The 15,657-nt window shown below is 35.3% G+C and overlaps 1 protein-coding gene across 3 annotated transcripts in view; it reads left to right on the plus strand.

The window, feature by feature from the left end:
* The window catches only part of TAPT1 (transmembrane anterior posterior transformation 1), a 69,293-nt gene extending 53,956 nt beyond the window's left edge, over positions 1–15,337 (plus strand). For all 3 annotated transcript variants that reach the window (XM_090139642.1, XM_090139641.1, XM_031588404.2), the window contains 10 exons: positions 323–458; positions 1,259–1,356; positions 1,505–1,574; positions 2,670–2,750; positions 3,266–3,375; positions 4,883–4,942; positions 5,981–6,049; positions 7,712–7,788; positions 10,609–10,769; positions 13,255–15,337. In XM_090139642.1, coding sequence (XP_089995768.1) covers positions 323–458; positions 1,259–1,356; positions 1,505–1,574; positions 2,670–2,750; positions 3,266–3,375; positions 4,883–4,942; positions 5,981–6,049; positions 7,712–7,788; positions 10,609–10,769; positions 13,255–13,484 — 1,092 coding nt within the window. In that variant the 3' untranslated portion in view covers positions 13,485–15,337. The remainder of the gene's footprint in view (positions 1–322; positions 459–1,258; positions 1,357–1,504; positions 1,575–2,669; positions 2,751–3,265; positions 3,376–4,882; positions 4,943–5,980; positions 6,050–7,711; positions 7,789–10,608; positions 10,770–13,254) is intronic.
* Positions 15,338–15,657: the final 320 nt, after the last annotated feature.

Here is a 15,657-nt window from a genome sequence, read left to right on the forward strand (position 1 = left end):
ACGGTTCTACACAACATGCATAGTTCTTTATCAGAGGCCAAAGTCTGAACTGTACTTGGATGTCTTCCAAGGAAGCATCTAACATAATACCACATGATTTCATATCATGAATACTGTTGGAAGGTAAATTTGAGAGAGATGAGTTGCCATATATACAAAAGGACCCATGTAACTGCAAGATCAACTGGACTGATATGTAAAAGAGGTGAAAACTCATGAATGAGTGAAAAGCTTTTTAGTTTGAGGTGTATTCACACTGGCACAACCACATGTTGTAGAGAATATTATTGCTGTAAGGCAGTAAAAAGTTCTTCTTGTTTAGGTGGCTGATCGTTTGTTTTCTTCATTTGGACAAGATATTTTGGATGCTCTTTATTGGACTGCTACAGAACCTAAGGAAAGAAAAAGAGCCCATATAGGTGTGATTCCTCACTTCTTCATGGCAGTGCTGTATGTCTGTATCCTTTTTTCTTCAGTAAATTGCAGAATTTTATAAATAAAATTTTGCGGGAACTACTTGAAATTATTTTTAGAGTATATTTGAAAATGTAGTTCTGTTTCTATATAAGTGTTTATTTACTTTCAAAGTAAGGTTGTCAGTACTACATGTTTTAAAAACAAAGTGAAAAAGCTTCTAAATTAACCTTTAAAAGAAATGACTTTGTAATTATATTCCACCTGCAGTAGTGGGCAGCTTTTTTAATACCTAATGAGTAGTAAGATGACAAGTGGTATCTGCATACTTCATGGGAATGTTAATTTGTGTTTTGTGATTATTTTGGCTCACGGGGCATTGAAGGCATGTGAGATGTTACAAATGTGGAGCTAGAAAACATTTTCTTAAAATAAAGAGAGAAATGCACACACATGAAGTAATGTTAGAATGAACTGCTGGAATTACAGGTGGTGATAAATTCTTTCATCTTCCCGTTTCCTGTGGCTAAGTCTGAGTCTTCCTGGGTTGTTTGTTTTGTTCTTTTTTTTTCCAGATAATGTTGCTATTTCTTCTGTCTGATTGAAGTATTTCAGGGAGGAAAAAAAAACAAACACAAAATTGCTACATGCTGTGAAGCAGCCTGGATATATTACATAGATTTAAGATACTGCCCTGCTGCAAAAAGGCAGAGGTTTGACAGAGTGGAAACTTTTTTGTGTTTATCTTTGGAAGCAAAATAGGAAAACAAATTTTAATACTGTTCAGTGCTGTTGTGCAGAAAAATTATGTCCAAATCTGCTTCCTTAACCCTGCTATCTACAGTCCTGCATGCTATTCTTATAATGGTTCAAGCAACAACCCTTAACGTGGCCTTCAACTCTCACAATAAATCACTCCTTACCATCATGATGTCCAATAACGTGAGTATATAACTTTGTTCTATAGCTATCCTAAATCTTTTCAGCAGCCTTCATTCTAGTGTACCATATTGTCAATTTTCATGTTGTCTGATTTGTTTACACCAGTTTGTCATAAATAAAAACTAAATAATGCTTTTAAAAATTGCAGTTCGTTGAAATAAAAGGAAGTGTTTTCAAGAAGTTTGAGAAGAACAATCTTTTTCAGATGTCAAATAGTGGTATGTATGGTGTGCTAATCAGGGAAAATGTGAAATAAGAGCTGATTATTACTTAATATGAATGTTAGAACTGCTTTATTTCAATAAGTGTGAGCACTCTGATGTGAATTCTAGGGCTGTTTTACTGTTTGGCTCAGTGGGATGAAAATGGAATTCCACTTTTAAGAACACAATAGCGTTCTTGAGGGAAAAATATTTCCTCAAGTGGCTAGCTTTTGCTTGAGATACTGAACTAAGCTTAGTACACAGCCAATAGCTTGTTACATATAAATTTAAATTTAAAGTTATGCTATTAAGATATCCAAACTTCTTTTGCATTTTCAAGAAGTTAACTTGTAGTATGCTGTGCTGACAATGGTCCCAGAATGCACAGTTTGACAGTCATGGGGATGCTTCAGAAATACCTTTTTTAAAATAATAATGTAAAGTTTATGTGAAATTGTTTTCTTAAGAATGAAAGTCTTACCAAAATTACATGTGCAAGAAGAAAGTGAAACTACTAAACTAGAAAAACTCCCTGCCTAGTCTGGGAAGTCACATCATAGGACTCTTCCTCAGGTCTCCCTGCTTTTCTGAGAGCATTGTTACAGTTCTAATAACTGAGTTGATAGCATCCAGCCCTGCCAAGGTGGCAGTAAAAAAAGACTCAGAAGAAATCTCCCAAATAAGGCTCTGTAGTTGGCTTGAAAGCCTTTTTTCTAATCCTGGATCCAGTTTATACTATGGGTGTTTTGTCTCTGTTTCTGCACAAGGAGGTGCTCATTCTTCTTGGATTAGACAAGGAAGGCACAGAAGTTATCAAGAAAGATAACTGTATTTTAACTTACTAATAAAGGTGGTAGCAAGTTGCAAAATCTTATGTCTGTTTGGATGCTGAGAAATCTGAGTTGATGCAGTATATTGGGGGGGAGGGGTTTGATGCAGAGATTCTGTCTGTGGTGAGGTTTCCAGCATCCCCCTCTCAAATTTGATCAAACAGTTTGCAGAAAAGATTGTCTAATCTAAAATGTGGTAAATAAAACCACAGAATGAATGCATATCCATGTATGTAGATAAATGTTTGTTTGGAGTTGACATCTTTTTTTTTTAAACTAGATATAAAAGAGAGGTTCACCAATTATGTGCTGCTACTAATTGTATGTCTAAGAAATATGGAACAGTTCTCATGGAATCCAGGTAAGTAAACTAGTGGAAAAATAAAATGGAAAACAGTAAATTCCTACGCTGTTGATAATATAATGAAATTCATAATTAAATATTAAATATTTAATCAACATTGACTAGAATATAGGTTTTAATAAAACTATTACATTTTTAATGGTGTTGAGCCTGGATCTTTGTGGTGTATTTTGCTTGACTGTTACTTATCTAACTAAACGTTCACTTACAAGTTTCAAACTGCAAGTGCTATCCAGTATGAGTAAAGACATACTAGTCAAGATAAAGCTATATAATGTCAGGGCTTTAGAGACTGATCCTGGTTGTTGCATTAATTGTATAGCACTGTTAAGTTTCCAAAAGAGCAATGAAATTCAAGGGAATTGCACAGTACAGGCTAAGTGGTGATGTAAACTATAGACACTGCTTTGGGCACTTGAGGATTTCTGGCAGTTGATCAAAAGTCTTGTGATTTTCATTTTGTATACTGGAGTCAAATTAAATGGTCTAACTTATTTCTTCTGTATCTTCAGATCATCTTTGGGTGTTATTCCCAGATGTTTGCATGGTGGTTGCTTCAGAAATTGCGGTGGATATTGTGAAACATGCCTTTATTACAAAATTCAATGACATCACAGCAGATGTAGGTATTGTGTTTGGAATGTTGAATGCTATTTTAAGTTTGCTTTGCTATTTTTTTAATATTAAAATCGATTCCAGTACAGAAAATGTAACAATTGTTATTTCCATACATAGGTATAATTTGGGAAAGCTTGGTAATGTTTTGATCTTTAAAAGTTCTTCAGAACCTTGTTGTGTGCAAGAAACACGTCTGCTTCTAAAGCAGCAGTTCCAGATCCAGGAACTTTTTGAAAGTATTGTGTAGCAGTTCACATAATAACCACAGTTCACATAACTGGCAGGTAATTTTGTGAAATGGTCACTAGTTGAGTTGAAAAAAAAAAAAAAAGATTTTGTGAGACTGCTGAATTTCTGTTCTTGCATGCATGTTAAAGGTGGGATCTGAAATCAGAAGCATTTTCCACTGTCCCTGCAGCACAAAAATAAAACAGATTATCTATTAGTTTTCCACCCCTATAATTTCGTAGAACATATATTATGTAGTCCTTCCTTTGAGGTAGTAGGTGAGATTGGTTTTTGCATAGTGTGGCATGATGACTCAGGTCATTTGTCCTGAGCATTGTGTGAATTCAAATGCGCTTGATAAATTAGTGCAGAGATATTAGCATTTCTTCACTGCTAAAACCACTTTTCAGGAAATGAGATCAAAACTTGAAGTGCTGTCATTTTCAGCATCCCTAAACTAACTACGTTGTATGGCATGGAAATAAGTTTAATAGGTGTACTTGATAAGCTCCCTTATGCCAGAGGCATTTATGGATTTCCTGCTTTCATATAGAAAGTTTAGAGAAGAGAAATAAAGAAGTAATGGTAGCCGCAAATGTAGTATGCTTCAGTGTGCTGACACAGCTTGGGATGTGGAGGACAGTAGGTAACACTTTTGCAAGGTTTTTTTTAATGAACCTGGCAGTTCTTCTGTATGAACATATAACGGCTTGTGTTTGCTAGGTCAGACTTGGTCAGAAGTTTTGAGCACCCGCTGTGCATGATGCACTGCAGGTTATCCTTAAAATCAATGCCTTTCTGTCTTAATGCATAGGACTATTTTAAAAAGAGAGAGCTTCCTTCATCTTTCTGATATATATTTCTTATTTCATGGGATCACTTGCTTAGTATATAAGTAAGCTTGCTCATTTGTTTAATTTGATCCCACTGCTATCCTTCATGTACTTCAAAACAATCATGAATTCTAAGGAGAAAAGTAAATGTGATTCCTTGTACTTTGTGGTGCTGATTGTCTTCAAATTCAGTAAATGCTTTATAAAGTCTCACTCAATTCCTAAAGCACTGCAGTCTTATTTGTTATATATATGCGTAAGTTACTTCACTACAGAAATGCAGGCTTATCTGTTGAAGGCTACAACTAAACCTCAGGAATAGTGTGTTTTACTCCTTTGGTCCGTACATAAATGTTTATAATTTTACAGAAATTTTATTAATAATTCTATTGCTTCTGTAGAGTATGCTGATGCATTAATCACGCATCTGATGTGCTGGATTTTTTCCAGGTCTACAGTGAGTACAGAGCCAGTCTTGCATTTGACCTTGTTAGCAGTCGACAGAAAAATGTAAGCCTGAAAATGAAGGCATTTTTTTCTTGTATTAACTATTTTAATTGATATAATGAGATATTGGAATGTATACTTAGGTGTACCTAATCAGCTTGCACAGGTAGCTAGTATGTGGGTATTTGTACCATGTATGTTTGTGTGGTTGCATGGGTTTTTACAAAACACAGACTGCTTGTGTTTTTCATGAGAACTGTTTCTGATGTTTACTGTTTACAGCACACCTTTCCTGAATGAGTCTCTGTCTATTCATGAGTGCCCTGGATGGATGCTCTATTTGTTAACTTGATTGTTTGTGGTAATTCAGGTTGTTTTACTGACTAGGTTCATTGCTATTGTAAGGAATGTATTAGGTATAGCTAATACAGAAGTTAGATACCATGCAAACAATTAATTGTCAACAATTTGTTGATGGAAAAAGTGTTTTTTAGTTCTGAATACTTTATTCTTTCTCTGGGTGATATTCTGTGCAAAATGAGTGCCTATGTGATGCAATCTGACTTCAGCATGGCTTTCAATCCTGCATTAAAGACTTCATGCAGAGTAGTTGTGCTCTGAGAGTGCAAATGTAACTATTTTTAAGAGCTTTAAGGCAGTTATCCCAAGTTAATTATAGGTATGTTAGAATGCTTTAAAACTAATGGTATGGTAGCGGCTTTTTATCCCTCGTACGGGTTTTTCTTTATAATAGTTGAGGATCAAAGTCAAATTAGTACAAAGAGGTCTCTAAGCTTGAAACGATGTACAAGTGAGGTATCGCAGTGTGTTAGGTTCACTGTCCTAATTGTTGTAGAGACTTGTATTATCAACAGCAAGTGGAATATTTAGATCGCTAAATCTGATCTTACTGGTCATGATAGAATTACTTTTTTATGGTCTGTGAGCACAGATACATTTTGAAATGCAAATGCATACAACTCCATACAATGTTTGTCAACATTGATTCTTATGTAGAAGATGTGCCAAGCTAAAATGAGATCAGTCCTTTGCATACGTAGTTTCTTATTCTTCCTCTTTTTCTTCTTTTTCTTTTTCTAGGCCTATACAGATTATAGTGACTCAGTTTCCAGAAGAATGGGTTTTATTCCTCTTCCACTGGCTGTTTTAGTAAGTTGTACCTTTCCTTTCAGTTTTCTATAAGATCTTTGTTGAGAATATTCTTGTGAGATGGCTAGCTCATTTTGAAATTGTTCTGTCCTCAAAACATCCTTCAGTAACTGAAGTGATGCTACAAGATTCAGTTAGTATTCAGTATAACCTGTACTGCATACTAGTTAGAGCTTCACAAATAGTGAGTATCAGCCTTTCATAAAAAGCTGAATGCATATTAAATTTGTAGAACTTATCAGCACTCATCAGCACTTGGATTGCTGTGGTGGAGTTAAAGTACATCTGTGGTTATTAAACATCTATTTCTTTTGGCAAGTATCCTGTTCATTCATTCAGAAAAGTCAAAGCAGCTGGTTGCCAGAAGGTTAGCAGTAATGTGCTGGACTTTATAGGTTCTTACAGGAGTCCTTGTTGTTGTTGACCCTGTAATAGTATGTTCAGTAGCTGTTTTCTTGGAGGCACTTGACTTCTGAGCTGTTCTTGCATACGTGGCTCTGAAGGAGCTGACCTTGTCACATGGACATGCTACTATAAAATGAAACACTTTGTTATTGCAATTGCATCCACGTGCTGTCTGTGCTGAATTAACTATTACACAATGTTTTCTGTAAATAGCTGCTGTGACTTTACCCTATGCACATGTAGACAAGCAGCAGTTATGATAGTGGGAACACGTACTTACTTTGCAAATGTTAATTCATGATTTCCCTTGAAGACTGTCTGTGAATTAATTTTAAATGTAATGTTTTTCTGTAGAGATGGGGGAGGGGAAGTACTATTTACAAGCTTTGCCTGTTTCTTATCCAGGATTTTTAAAAAAGAAAAAACTATAATCGTAAAAATTAATAAAGCACATCCAGGGAGAATTGAAATGCCTTTTTCAAGTTAATTCGATGTTATCCTTGATAGTAATAGATTTTAATACAAACTGAAGCATTTTGCTAAGTTGGATCTCTAACTGTGAAATACTGACATTAAAAACAGAATTCAGGATCTTCTGTCATTCTAACTTGGGATTCATATCCCTAGTCCACAAAACAAGCTTGTTTTCATCATGTTCATATATTGTGAAATGCTGCTGTAAATATTTTACTGCATCAGCGCTTCTTGATTATTAAGTCACCTTCTGGTTCTTGATTTTTAGGGATGCTTTTTGATTGATTACCTTACTAGAAATCATTGCTAGTGCTAATAAGCACTAATCATAGAATGGTTTGGGTTGGAAGGGACCCTTACCTGTTTCAGCTCTCCTATTGTAGGCAGGGACACCTCCTACTAGACTAGGTTGCTCAAAGCCTCATCCAGCCTGGCCTTGAATGCTTCCAAGGAGAGGGCATCCACAACCTCTCTGGGCAACCTATTCCAGTGTCTTACCGCCTTCATAGTAAAGAATCTTTTCCTAATATGTAGTCTAAGTCTATCCTCTTCCCTTTGTAGGGAACTCTGCTAAAGCAGAGTTGTATCTAGATGCTGGTATAGTATTTACTTAAACCAAATTATTGAGTAGTCAGCACTGTCAAGGGGAATGTTAGAATAAATTACTATTAAAGCATTTTTTTTCTATTTTTGTCTTGTATTTACCCAATATGCAGTTTGTTAGAATACTCTGTTAATTGTACGCTGCATGCTATAACTGTTTAACTTTTATCCTTAAAACAGCTCATGAGAGTCATAACGAGCTCAATAAAAGTACAAGGAGTCTTAGCCTATGTCTGTGTTGTGCTCTTCTATTGTGGGTAAGTAAATGCACACAATCAGAAAGTACTTAGCATTATGTAATCAGATATGGTTTAAAAAAAAAAAACTTCTGTTGATACATCTGGCTATACATTAAACACATTTTATGCTGAATAGAGGAATATGTAAAATGCTTCTGCTAACAAGCTGAGTTTGAAAAAGATTAGTCCCTAAGTAAATGTATTTGAAGATTATAGCCTTCAATAAGCAATTTAATAGTGAAAATAATGAATGGAAAGATAGTGGAAGGAATTTTATGCAGTGGGGTGGCATTTTCTTGTCGTAAAAGGAGAAATTGAATATGAAGGGATGAAACTTCTTGTAAAAAGAATTGGAGATGCAATATGCCCAGCAGTTTAAGCACTCAAAGCAGACCCTGAGTTCTGTTTTCTGGTTATTAAATGCATGGTTTCTTGTTATGTAGTTGCTATATGTGTAAGTGAAAGATTTGAGGCATATCTTTCTAAGAGGGTTGGGGCCAGTAAGTAATAATGGCTAACGAATATTCTGTCCTGTCACAATTAGAATTTTTGTAAGAAAAAAAAAATTAAAAAAAATTAATAAGTAAAATAAAATCACTGACCTGCATTTATCCCTTCACTGTCTCGTCAGTTTACACTTGTGTTATTCTTAAATGCTCACTGCTCTGCACATAATTCTGAGATGCGTTTAGTTGTGCTTTAAATCCAGTCCAGTTTGCTTGTCTTAAGGTCTGTGCTGTACAGACTGTGGTGTGGCCAGTTTCTAGGAAAGCTGAATTGTGTGAGCATTTGTTGTCTCCCAGTATTGACTGATTTTGGAACAGTCAGCTCCTCCTAAAATTGACCATGAAGAAGTGATTCAAATTCCTGCAGTGCAGAGAAGTTCTGGATGTCCTGAAGTAACACACATGATAATTCAAAGCATGACTATTCATATTTGCCAATAGCATTGTGGGAATACCTGTTCCAAACACCACCTAGTTGTGTTTGTTACTAAAGGAAGAAAGACTTAGATTTGGGGCAGAAGTTCTTCAGGGATACTTTGTAAGAGCAGGTTTCTGTTTTACAGCTCCTTATGAAAAAAATGGGATGACTTCTTTTTTAATGTAGGTAGACTCTTAGATCTACTGTAACCCCGATAGCCAATAGAAATAGAACTCAGTCTGATGTGTCCAGGGCACATCAGTGTAGTGACCCTTCTTTTTAATGTAGGATAGGTAGGAAGTTATCAAGCATCATACTTGAAGTTTTTCCCCAGAATACATTATATTCCCCCTAAAGCACTAGCCCCTGATCATCACATTCAGCTGTGATATACTAAGCTCAGACCCTTTATACTGCAGAATGGTTTTTTTCCTACTGTTCCACTGCTCCTGTCCTGATATTTTGTGTGTCTTTGTAGCTAGGAAGATGGAGAAAAGAAAAAAGTACAGTGATTAACATACAGGATAAAACACTGTTCTTTGAAGGCATAGTTGCTAGTCTGTGGGGAAGCTGTAGTATGCAGTCAAGGACAAGTACATTTGGTTGAACAAGGGAGAATTGTAGAATGGGGGAAGAGGCAACAATGAGGGCTTTCTTTAGAGGTTTGGACCATTACCATTTTGTTGGGCTGTGTTCAAGCCTATAATTAGAAAGTTAAACTTTTACTCCACAGGAATAAGTAAATTTGAGGTTTACTTTTTTCTTATTGAAAAGCGGGAACACATTCTAGTTTCCCTCATTACTTCAAAACATGGTATAAATACCTACTGTCTCTGGACAAAAGCATACATTTAAAAAAAAACACATTAGTTCTACATTTGTTTTTTTAAATCTAAACTTTTCTAAAGTTTTAAACTCAATAGGATAGATTAAAAAAAATAGGAGAACTTCTCAGCTCAATTTCTACAAAATCTGCCCTGATAACCAACTAAAATTATAGCCATGTTATTCAGCTTGTATAAGATAATTGTGGTTGCTTGGATACTAAAATGTTTCTTCTCAGTACTGAAATGATCTACACTTTTCTCTCATTTCTCTAAATTTCTTCTAAAAAGAAATGCATTACATAAAATTTCCTTAATGTGATGTACTTTGTTTTCTGTATTTGACAAACTGTGATTACATTAATGCAGTCAGAGATGATGATGTTGATGCTTAAGTGTGCTTGGCTTCTTAATGATTAAGCAGTCAAACCACTCTATGGATTTTCATCTGTGAACGTTCACTTATTCTCACATCTTCCTTTTAGTCTGTTAGCAGTGCTCATAGTAAACATATTCTCAAATTTGTACTGAAATCCATGCTACAAATCATTGATAACAGAAAAGGAATCTGCCATAGGCTCTCTGTACTGCCATGAATGTGATGCTGCCCCTTGGTTTTGCTGAAATTTATGAGCTGTCTTTTGTCATACCAAAAAGGACTTTGAATGATTAATCTGTAATTTATGGATGCTGGATATTTGTCATCTTGTTTCCAAGTCCACTTTCAGTCTTTGTCTGAGTACACTTAAGGTTACAGACTTAACACTAATGCAGTTACCTTGGACTTGCTCTGCTGAGAGCCCTTTTTAATTCTTTGTTAAAATATTTGATGCATTAAATGGCTTAGCATTTCCTGTCATTCTGTAAAACTTGATGTTTTCTTCTAGATGTCTTCTGAGGGGGAAAAGTTATTTTTACACGCTGAGCCTGAAACAAAATATTAAGAAAAGCAAATTAACTTTTGATCTTACTGCTAAAGGATTTAATTTCTGAGCTAATTGTTCCAAGATAGCAGTAATGATATGCAGTTATTTTAATATATTAATACTTGATAATGCTTGTATTTAAATAAATCCTTTTATTTATCCAGGTTAATATCCCTAAAAGTCCTTAACAGTATTGTATTGCTGGGGAAATCATGTCAGTATGTAAAGGAAGCAAAAATGGAGGAGAAATTATTCAATCCTGTCCCGAGTACCTCTGCAGGGAAGCCAGCTGGCAAACCACAAAGCATGTTTAAATCTACCCATGGTAAGCTTGACTGTCTCGTTCTGTTTTCAGCTGTAATGAAAATAACTTTCAAACTAAATCCAGTATTAAACCAGATGTGTGCTACTGTTTTCACACGCTCTGTTGCTGAACCAGTTAATTGTACAATATCACAGGTGTAAGCACGTCTGCAAATAGAATGAATTACCTTTACTTCACACATCACACATCATCCTTTGCTTGTAAATACTCTCAGTTCTAATTAAAAAAAAATCCTACCCTGATACAATGGAGGTGATTTAAAAAAAAAAAAAAAAAATGTCAATGCTACACAAGTAAATATTTACATGCAATCTCTGGTAGTGCTGAAGCTTAATAAAGAAGCATTCCATTCATTATGGAAATTAATGTAAAGCATGATACAATATAGACATAACTATTTATAATTCTAATGAACACATGAATGAAAAGCTTTATGAAATCTAAACAGGAATTTCAGCTTGTCTTTACCTACCTTGTTTTAAGCATGTGCAGCGTTGCTTCCACACATAGATCCTCAGCATTAGTGGTTGGTAAGTAATTGGTCTGAGGCATTACATTATATTCCTGTGACAAGTTATAGAAGAAAACAGAAATTCTCATTGTTTCAGTCAGCAGAGTTGGATTGTATATCTTCTTCTGTGTAGAGTTCAGTGAGAGCCCTAGAGATCTTAACAGTCATGTGTTTGTGTTCACTCTTTTATTTGCCAAAGACTTGAACAGCTTGAAATGTAAGTCATCAGAGTAACTCGCCAGCAATAGCAGAGTTAATAATCTGTCAGTGCTTCAGTTACAATTCCTTTTATCTCAGCTGTGTCAAGTGACATCAGGCTGAAACATGGTGCAGACATTTCCAAATAGCTTAAATTCATAGAGCTGCTTTAGTTTCAGTGTAAAAGAATGTGATAGGAATTGGTCTGAGCGCCTCTTGCCTTTCATTAGGGAACTGTATCATTCTGATGCTAATGTTTTAATTAAACATTGTAAGACTGCACTTGGATATGAGTTTTAGTGAGCTGTGCTTAGAGTGACCCTTAAACTTTAGAGTAAATCAATCCTGAAGACTATTTTTTAACTGAAACAGCAGGAATTTTACCAGGTCAGTCAGCAGAGATGCTTATTTCCTCAAATTTTTAATTAAAAGTAGCAACTAAAAAGTTTCAGTTCATTTTATTTGGATTTTCTTAATTTCCACCTGTGATGGGGAGGCTCAATTTTTCAGTCATTTCAGTGTTTCATACCCTCTTGCAGCTCTGTATGTATTAGAAACCTCAAATACATTCAAGAATGATTTCACCTTCCTCAGCTTGTGTGTCTGTATCATTACTGCTGAACTCTGCAGTATTGATTAATCCTTGTGCCTCGCTTACCAAGTCTTTTCCATATATTCTCTCTACTCATTTCTTACTAGAATAAGTGTAAGGTAATGAATAAATTAACTGAATCTAATTTTCATCAGCCTATAATGTAAGTCAGCTTTTCTCCAGAAGCTTCTTGGGCAGAAAATACCTTTGTAACAAAGATCTACCATTGGAAACACTTCTCCCCTTTTTTGAGGAAAGCTTAGTACCTTTGACTAGCATAATACTGTGAGGGGTATTCCTTTACCTTCAAGCAGTAGATAGGATACTGTATAGAGCTATATAGAATAAAGTTTTTGTAATAATTATTTTGAGTGAATAATTTGCACAGTGCTGCCATTCTGTCAAATAATTTTTCATTGGATCATTTTGCAGCACTCCCAACATTGGTCAGATTTCTTCAGATTCCTTTACTCAGTTATGAGGGGCGAGTGAATAGGGAAGTTTGACTTCACTGTTACTTGTGTATGCATTTTAATATTTTTTGGTTCAACAAAAGGTGGAAATAGTATGCAGCTATTACTCATTAAGTATCCTAAGTTGTTAGGACAAGCAATCAATTCCACTGAAGTAAGAGGCAGGAATAAAAATAGCTCTAGTAGTACTGCTTTGAGATCCTTTGCTATTGAAGTTTATAGCACTGCATGAGTCACTTAATAATCATCCCAAGAGAAACCAGGTTTACTGTACATATATAGAGGATTAGGCACATCTAATTCATTCCACAGAGATTCCTTTTATTTATCTCAGTGGAGAGTAGTTGTGACTCATACAGTGACTGTTAGAAATCTTCTTGTTGAAGCAAACAAAAATAGACTGCACGAGGATGCAGAGTCAACATACAAAAGGGTTCAATAAAACATCTGCTTATGCTCTTACTCCTTATCTAAACTTCTTTAGAATTCAGTTTTTATCCTTTACCATATAGAAAAAAACATTTTTTGTTCATCACTCTACTTATGTTAAAACTAAGAAGAGAGTGGCTTAGTAGTTACCTGACTTCCACAAAGCATTCTTCTGTCATATCTGCTTCTTTGATAGATTGCGCTTTTTCAGGACAGCTTTGGATGAACTTCAGTGTTAAAGGTGTATCCGTATATCTTTGTAATTGTCTTCTCTTCCAACAGGGTTTTCCACAGATGAAAATGGATCTACATCAGTTACCAATCAGCCTGTGCATCAGAAAGACAGTCTGCCGTCTTTACTTGTAACAAGCAATTCTGATCAATTCCTGACAACTCCTGATGGAGAAGAAAAAGATATAAGCCAAGAGAGTTCAGAATTAAAACATAGGTCTTCAAAGAAAGACTTGTTGGAGATAGACAGGTTTACTATTTGTGGAAACAGAATTGACTAAGCTTTTTTTTAATCAATGTGCTGAGGATACTGAGCTGTTGGACAGAAGATGCTACCAGAATGGACAGTTGCCCAAAAAGGCACATAAATATTTATTTAAAAACTTAAATTATTAATGGAAAAAAAAAATACTAATTTCTTTCTACAGGTATCCTGGCTTGGCGTCAGGTCAGGTTAACTTGCCTCTTGGAAAATGTGGTGGATCATGAGTCTCTAGCCTGGTGGCAGAGCTGCAGTATCACTTCTCTGGAAAATAGACTGGGAAAAAAGCATAATCCTGTTCAGCATTATGAAACCACGCTTCCAGAACATACTACTTTTTGTGAAGGTTCTTTCAGTGTAAAGATACTACTGGAAGCGTATGACAGCATGACAGGAAGCTTGCCTTTCCAGTTATCTTGTTTTATTAAACATCTGCAAACAGAATTCAATACTTGTGCTTATTTCAACATTCAGCATTGGCACATAAAACATTAAGTCAGGATAGCTATTCTTATCAACAGAAAAATCTTTTCAAGGTATATCTGAACTAATCAGAATAAAAATTTGCTGTTAAATAAAAGATTTACTGCATACTATTTTATCTAAATACCAAGCACCCAGGAAAGATCTCAGATACAAAATACAATGAAGGTCCTGCTTAACTGGGCAAATATGAAGTATAATCATTTGTTGTGTTCAGCTGTGTGTCCTGCAAGACAAATTATTTATAAAAGTATTTTTAAAAGCTCAGGATTTTTTTCTTGCTGTAGGAAAAAAAATAAAGGGGAGTACATGTATATGTTGAGGAATGACTGTTATTTGGGATTGTATGAATGGCACTGATGCAACAGAGAAGAATATTATACTGCTTTTTTTTGTTTGTTTGTTTAACTACTAAGGATGACATCTGTGTATTAACTTGCCTGAGAATATGCTTGTAAAAGCACATACTGACAATCAAATCAGAATTACCCATTTTAAAGGATTGGTTTTAGGCAAACTCACATAGATGAACTAACTCTATAAAGTGCATTTAAGCTTTACAGTGCATCCTACTTTCTGGTGTGAGGAGCAGTTGTGGGAGAGTTGATGAAATACAGTTTGGAAACCTGAAACCAAGAATGAATTGCATTTCCTATCAAAACTTAAGCCTCAGAAGAGACCTTGTGGTTAATGATAAATTCTTCACGTTATTGTTAAAACACAGCATTAACTTCAAATGCCTTTTAGGTACTTAAGTACCGTTTTTCTTTCCAAGGAAAAGTATCATACAAATACTTCAGTGCTGAACAAATTATGACAACATTTAACTTTCACTGTTCCACAGTGTTTCGTAGAAAAGCTGGAGTTTATTTGATTGATGAATATAAAATGTGAGTATAATGTATATGCTAATCCCTGAAATTTGCAGGACTGCTGTCGTTTAGCAAAATGGAGATAACAGTGCAGAATTGTGAGGTATCCGAGCAGACCTGGTAATGAGGTGGCTTTGCCATACAGGTTAGTGCAGTCTGCTCTGCTGGAAACTTCTTGCTCCGGTCTGTCAACCTCTCCACTCCTATCGAGAGTGGATGGTGCAGTGGCCAAACTCTGGTGGCTGTTCAGGGAAGGAAAAAAAAACAATGATTTGTTCTGGAAAAACGTGTGAAATCCATAATTTTTGATGTATTTTATACTAATTGGAGATGTTCACATATTGAAATTCAGATTATCTGTCAATTTGGTGTATCTTATTTCTGAATTATTTAGCAGTTGCTAAAGGAAGCTTGGAATTGTTTTCATTTTTTTCTGTTGAATGACATTCTGTATCAATTTTATAAGTGCATCTTGTGTGAAACTCAATAAATTCAATTTTGTAATATTTGTTTAAAAAAGGAAAAGTACAGTGTCAGTATTTCTTTGTTGGTGTTCGTAGTTGGTAAATTTGCAGAGTATTTTACTGTACAGTGAAAGGATAACAGTTAACAGCTCTGAGGCCAAGTGATGGCCCAGATCCGCACGTTGGGAGGTTTTGTTGCTTCGTTTTTACAATTCAATTGTAATGCCTAGACCCAAAGCAGCATAGCTGGGCTTTTGAATATGGGAATTATATCCACCTTTGTGTGTGTGTGTGATGCTGATGTTGTTTGCTTAGAAATCAGAATAATTCAGAGGTAATACCTGAGGTATTGGAGTAAAGGATATTGCAAATG

Source organism: Phasianus colchicus, chromosome 4 (genome assembly GCF_987193195.1).
Source record: "Phasianus colchicus chromosome 4, bPhaCol1.hap1.1, whole genome shotgun sequence".
NCBI lineage: Eukaryota > Metazoa > Chordata > Aves > Galliformes > Phasianidae > Phasianus > Phasianus colchicus.